At 37.3% G+C, this 6,221-nt stretch overlaps 1 protein-coding gene across 1 annotated transcript; it reads right to left on the reverse strand.

Annotated features, from left to right (window-relative positions):
• Positions 1-2,949: 2,949 nt before the first annotated feature.
• Positions 2,950-5,841, reverse strand: LOC149153731 (uncharacterized). Its single transcript, XM_089440351.1, has one exon. It carries the CDS (start codon positions 4,564-4,566, stop codon positions 3,673-3,675), a length of 894 nt encoding a protein of 297 aa, XP_089296477.1. The 5' UTR covers positions 4,567-5,841; the 3' UTR covers positions 2,950-3,672.
• Between the last annotated feature and the right edge of the window lie 380 nt (positions 5,842-6,221).

Here is a 6,221-nt window from a genome sequence, read left to right on the forward strand (position 1 = left end):
GTCTCAGTGCTTAATAGAACTGTAAAAATCATCAAAGGCTTAGATGAAGTTCCGTGGCATAATTCTCTGGAGGAGAACAACAATAAAGCATCTATCACACGTCTAAAGAGCAAGGTATATATGCACTTTTATAAAATGTAGCACATGTAGCAGAGTAAAATTGGATATAATTTACCACGTGGCTACTGAAAAAGAAATTAAGGTAACAACAAAGCAACACCCTTGGCATTGTCTCGAGTTAAGACTTACAGTTTCAGTTTTCTGACTTCTTAAGTTATTAGAATACACTTTGCAATCCTAGCAGAGTTGATAAAAAATTTCTTCAACTAAAGAAAGAGAAGGAAACCAATAAAAAACTTGCACACTAAACAAAATACCAGTACATTTGGAATTGAAGCTAACAAAGCTGCATCAATGTGGAAACATAAAAACCAGTGTTGCTTGGGAGCGGGAGCGAAAGCGGAGAGCGGAAGCGACATTTTCAGAAGCTCCCGGTTTGGGAGCGAATCCCGGAGCTTTTTTTATATAATATATACATTTTTTATAACTTGATACATATATGTCAACAAAAATATGTAGAATAATGAATTAGATATAAAAAAACATAGATTGAACCATATAACAACAATCATCTAGAAGTTATAATCTTCATCAACCATGTCCACAAGTTAGTAACATAGTAACATACAACATATTGAGTCTCGTGATTCATCAATCTTAAAGTTTCAAGCTTTCAAAATTCAATATATAACATTTATCATCATTGATCACCAAAGTTGTACTTGTAGGCTAAGTGTAACCATTACAATAAATAATATCTAACATGAAATGAAATGTTATAAAATGAAATGAAATGAAACAACTTTCAACTTTCATGAAGCATCATATTCATAATTCATTACTAATGAGTTATAATTACCAATTTCAAACTTAAATTGTCATATATTGTTTAAAAAAATATCATAATAAATATGAAAGAGTCAATAGTTATAAAAGCTACTAGAAACTAGAAAAGAGAAGTAAATATACTATCTATTTCTTATGCTTGGGCCTCTTGCCACCATGAGAAATGTCTAATTTTTTAGTCTTGTTGGAAAATCAGGATCTTTGTCATTAATATCACCTGCTAAGCATTAATATCCAAAGGTATCTTTGTCATTACCTCTATATCTGTATAGGGATCTTTGTCATTAATATAACCCTCTAAGCATTAACATAAGATAGAAAAGGCATAGCATGTCAAGTCAAGATTTTGTTTGAGTGATGCGTACATTTTTAGGAGGATCATGATAGAGGAGTTCGACAACCAATGTCACTAACATCAAGGTACATAGAGGGATTGGTGCTCGTGATTAATACGAGTTCCATACCCTAATACATGACGAAATTCAATGGAAACATTGCAATCCCCCAATCCTGAAATCCTGAAAAACTAATATGTCTGCTGGATTTTGAATGAAATCTAAAATTCTACTTTCTCCATATGAAATCCAATGAGGCCGGAACCACTCTCAAACATCGTGAGTCATTTCATGGTAATGTTAAAAATTTAAGTAAAAGGATGAAAATGAAGATTTCATCCTTTTGCTTTAAGAATTTAACATTACCATGAATATCATATCAATACTATGGCCTAGACTTGATCATTAAACTGCCCCACTCAAATTTCTTTCAAAAAAAATTGCATTTCAAACATTACTACAAAAAAAATTTGCAAAAAAGGCAAAACTCTCCCGAAAACGCTCCCAAAAAGATAGGGAGCGAAAAAAATTTAGGGAGCGCTCTCCCGACCCACTCCCAAGTCGCTCCCACCTGGAACGCGGATTGGGAGTGGGATCGAGGGTTGGGGGGCTCCCCCGCAACACTGATAAAAACACAGTTTATTGATGGTAGTGGTTAGATTTGCCCGCCTTCTGGCCAGGTTTCAGCAACAAGAGACGCAATAAGAAACATCTTTTGTGCAGTCAGGTGATATGTGATTAATGATGTCTTACATTCAGGAAACTGAGAATTACGTAACTAACATCTTAACGGGCATATATCTTATTCTATATTACTTATTGACCTTCAGTAAGTAAAGTACAGGAATTCCTTGAATCAAGTAGCATATGTTTCCACTGTTATACACCTTAAAATATAAGGCACAAACAAATGTTAGGGAACCTGACTTCTATAACTCAGGCCAATACAAATCCAGCTAAAGCATACTGTTATTAAAGGGGAAAATCAACCTGCAATACAGATTGACTTGAGAGAACTTGCAAGCTATTATGTAAATTAGAGAGTAATATAGGCAAGTGAATTCACATTTATCTAAGGAAAATCTATTAAGAAGGGAAAAATATACAAGCTTACAAAAACTACCTATAGGTTCAAAAACTGTCTTAAAATAAAAACACTAGACAAATTTATCCAGCTAATCAAATATATACGATCCCTGGGTGCCCTGAACACTGGATAGCTCATGCATTACTCACACACACCATGCTAACGTACATCCCAATTTAACAAAGATGCCGTGGCACACCCACGCACAGATATATTAACATTGTGACATGAAATTGCAGAAAGAGAGAAAGAGCTGATAGTATTTTTTTTCAAAATGAAATTGAGCTACAAAACTCAGTATCATAAGAGATGATCACCTGCACAACCAACTAGCATTCAATTTAACACAATGCATGTCTAGAGCTCCTTTACTGATGCGAGCGATGACACCATTACATAATTAAAAACTAATTAACACATTATATGTCTAAATCTCCATTATTGATGTGAGGTGTGACTTTATTATCTAATATTGACACCTAATAAATACAATGATATAATAATTAGACTGTCTTAGCTATATCAACACATACTCATAAAACTCAATCCTTTCATAAGTAGCATGAGTCCTTCTAAATTACAGCAACCAAAGAAAAATTTATGAATTTGAGAGCAATAACAAACAACGGATGCAAAGATATCTTAATTCAGAGCAGAAGCAAACAAATTTGGAGCCAATCCAAATTCAGCAAAATCCAATTTTCAAAGGAAATTAGCTCAAATGGATAAGGGCTTGAAGTTTACACAGGTAAGGCTTAACACCCATCTGTGTATGGAATAGGACTCATCACCAATGAGAAGCAATTTTCTTCCGAGTCCATTATCTCCATGTCATAATGTTCAATAAATACCACCTTTATAACTAACTATGCACAGATCTGACACACACCAAAGCCGGCATTGATAATCTGAGTAATAGCATCTGCAATAGACCCAGTTCTGGCACCCAATCTCGTTAGCTCATCAAAAACTATCTCCGGCTGAAAGAGTAGCTGTTGAATCGGACAACTTACTGAGGCACCTTTCGTCAATACAGAGTCCATAAATGGTGAGCTTCTTAGGTTACAGCAAAGTACATTATGAATCTCCATGGCCATTGACATTTTATCAAAACCTAAAATTCCAGATTCCAGATCATCTGTCGGCAGATCTACTAAAATTGGAGCCCTATTTGATAAATTAAGTTGGTCCCATCATTAAATGCAATTTAACTTGTTCATCGAATTTCTCACTCCTTCCACAGAAGCCACAAATCATTCATTGATATATATATTCATAATCAATTAAGAAGTCAAAGGTAGCAATAAAGCACAGGTGATCTACAGGTTCTCAGTTGCAGCCACTCTACTCACTCTTCCATGCATAGAGCAATAGAGAAAATCCTAGACCTTGGGACTCTCTCTCTTTAAGACTTTGCGTAGCTGGCCAAGGTAATATCGAAGAGCAAGACGAGACCTTGGACCAAGATTTCTCAGTCGAATGGCATGTCTGGAACATGAACACTGCATTTCCCACATTCGGGTTAAAAAGCCAATTGTGCACATCCCAAAACACCTCCACAGGAAGACCATCAACCAAAATAGTCTGATTGCCTCTAAATTTCCACATCAAGTGCTTAACCTGCATAACCATCTTCTTATCTATGTGAACAGAAAGTGAAGGTTCTCTGAGACCCACTGTCTGACACTCGATCGTGATATCATGGGTCTGCCCATTATCACAAAAACGAGCCTTTGTATTGTACAACCTCTTGCCAAATACATGCTCTTTCTTCGAAAGGAGGATTGTTTCACCCGATAGGGGCTTCGCGCGAGCCTTCTTATATGCCTCCTTGCCCATATCACCAAGCAGAAGAGCCATCTCAGAGTTAGAAACCACGGCTAAAAAATAGCCCTCTAATGGCTCAGGACTAGATCCATACTTTGCAGATGACAGGTCCCAGAACACATCAATTTTGCTGCTACCTGCTTCAAAACTCTTGAACCCCTTCTTCTTAGAAAATAACCAAGGTTTCATATCCACTTTGCAGATGCACTGACATGACTGATCATCGACATTGACACTAAGTCCCTGGCCCATCAGATTCTTGCACCATGTCACGGTGATTATACGAGAATGATCCCCGAGTTTGGTTCGGTATATACATGTCACCAGATTCTGTGTCATCCTGCTGCTTGTAGATGAAGAATCTGTGACTTGGACTCCATGTTCCCCAAAACATGAAGGAAAATCCCTCATTTCTTCCCTTTGATTTTTTTAATCAATAAAGCAAGAAAGAAAGGGACAGATTTCTCTTACCAGATAACCAAAACGACTAGGCTTCAATTGTCAGTTTCTGCCTGCCTACTGCTGCTGCCATCCTCAAGATGTCCTTCATGTGGGTTCTTTGGGCATGCTGCATTATGCTCACACTCCATATTTTCGGCATTGGCACTGCTCTGATATCAAAATGCGGCGAAACCGATGGATTCCAGTATTAAATCCAATCCGAGTCAATCCGACAATGAGAACCGATATCAAATAACTATCCGGTCAAACAATGAGGACCTGAATATCATTTTGACAGAAACCCATTAGGGTCCGATGAAACATTTAAAACCCAAATGGATTTCAATAAGCTAATTTGGGTCAATTGGACAACCAGAAGCCAAGTTAAAAATCACTGGGATTCAATCAAACAATGAGAGCCCAAAGCTAACAAGTTAGAGATCACTCGGATTCAATCAAACACTGAGAGCCCAAAGCTGCATGAGTCAATAAAAACAATGGGAACCCAATCAAACAATGACACCCCAAACCTACAATGAACATGGGTCATTAAAAACAGCAGGAACCCAAATAATGGGAATGTGGAGAGTCAACAATATCCATGAGATCTCGTGGGTCTGCCTGCTGGTCTCTCAGGCCTGTACAATTTTTACGCTAGGCTGTTCCACCAGGATGCAGAAGAAGCCAGGAGAGAAATGATAGGTGATTGAGGGGATGGTAAATAAGTCATGTGATCTTCCCTCCTACCACCTTATAAAAATTAAAAAATATATACAAGTGGGGCAAGATGAATGTGCTGAAAAGTGGCGTAATGAAGAGGTTCTCAAACAAGAAAAAAGTTTTTAAAGCATCTCTGAAAGGTCTTTTTCCTCATCTGAACTGATCACATGTAATGCCCACATACCAATACAGGTGACCTCCTTAAATTAACTACTCCCAATACTTCTTGGCCTTTCAAAACTGCTCCCTTCTTGGCCTTTCAAAACTGCTCTTCCCCTCTGGCCTTTCTTTCTCATGACGATACTGTTTTACTAACTCCTCTCCTCCCACCTTATCTCTGTTTTCTGAAAGTCATGAGAGTAGGCAAGATTCTCCTCCTTGGAATTGCTAAAATGGAAGGAATGATGCAATCATGAAACATCGTTGGACAGAGTCTTCTCAAACAATGTCACATCCCGTCTTTACCTTTACCGCTTCTTGACGATAAGGAAAGCAAGAAGGAACATATATATTATTGTAAGTTACCTTACGTTCCCACCTAAGTAATGACTGATAAGGCCCTTCTTCATACGCAAGGTTGGTCGTTCATGGGCTTTGGGTCTACACATTTATGATCCCGTGACGACTTGGATAATGAATAACTCGAAGCTTTACACCGTCTTAGTAAGCTTTGTTGTTTTGTCATTTAAGATGGGCATTTACGGAGTGATGTGTTGTTGTCATTATTTAATAGCTGGTGGACCTTTGAATGGATGTGTCCCTAGCCTATTTTATTCCGAAAAAAAGGGAATTATTCAGTCTTATTACAATCTTACAAGCAATAATTACAAAGTTTGTTGTATATCTTCTTTGGTGGCATTTTAAATAATTTTGTTTTTATTAGTGAAACATTCTCATTCTCATTC

The sequence above is a fragment of the Pinus tabuliformis genome, chromosome 9 (genome assembly GCF_031772625.1).
Source record: "Pinus tabuliformis cultivar Carrire ecotype Pingquan chromosome 9, CPIR1, whole genome shotgun sequence".
In the NCBI taxonomy this organism is placed as follows: Eukaryota; Viridiplantae; Streptophyta; class Pinopsida; order Pinales; family Pinaceae; genus Pinus; species Pinus tabuliformis.

Coding starts and splice junctions, on each gene's coding strand:
- LOC149153731 (XM_089440351.1), bottom strand. CDS start 4,566: ATGAGGGATTTTCCTTCATGTTTTGGGGAACATGGAGTCCAAGTCACA.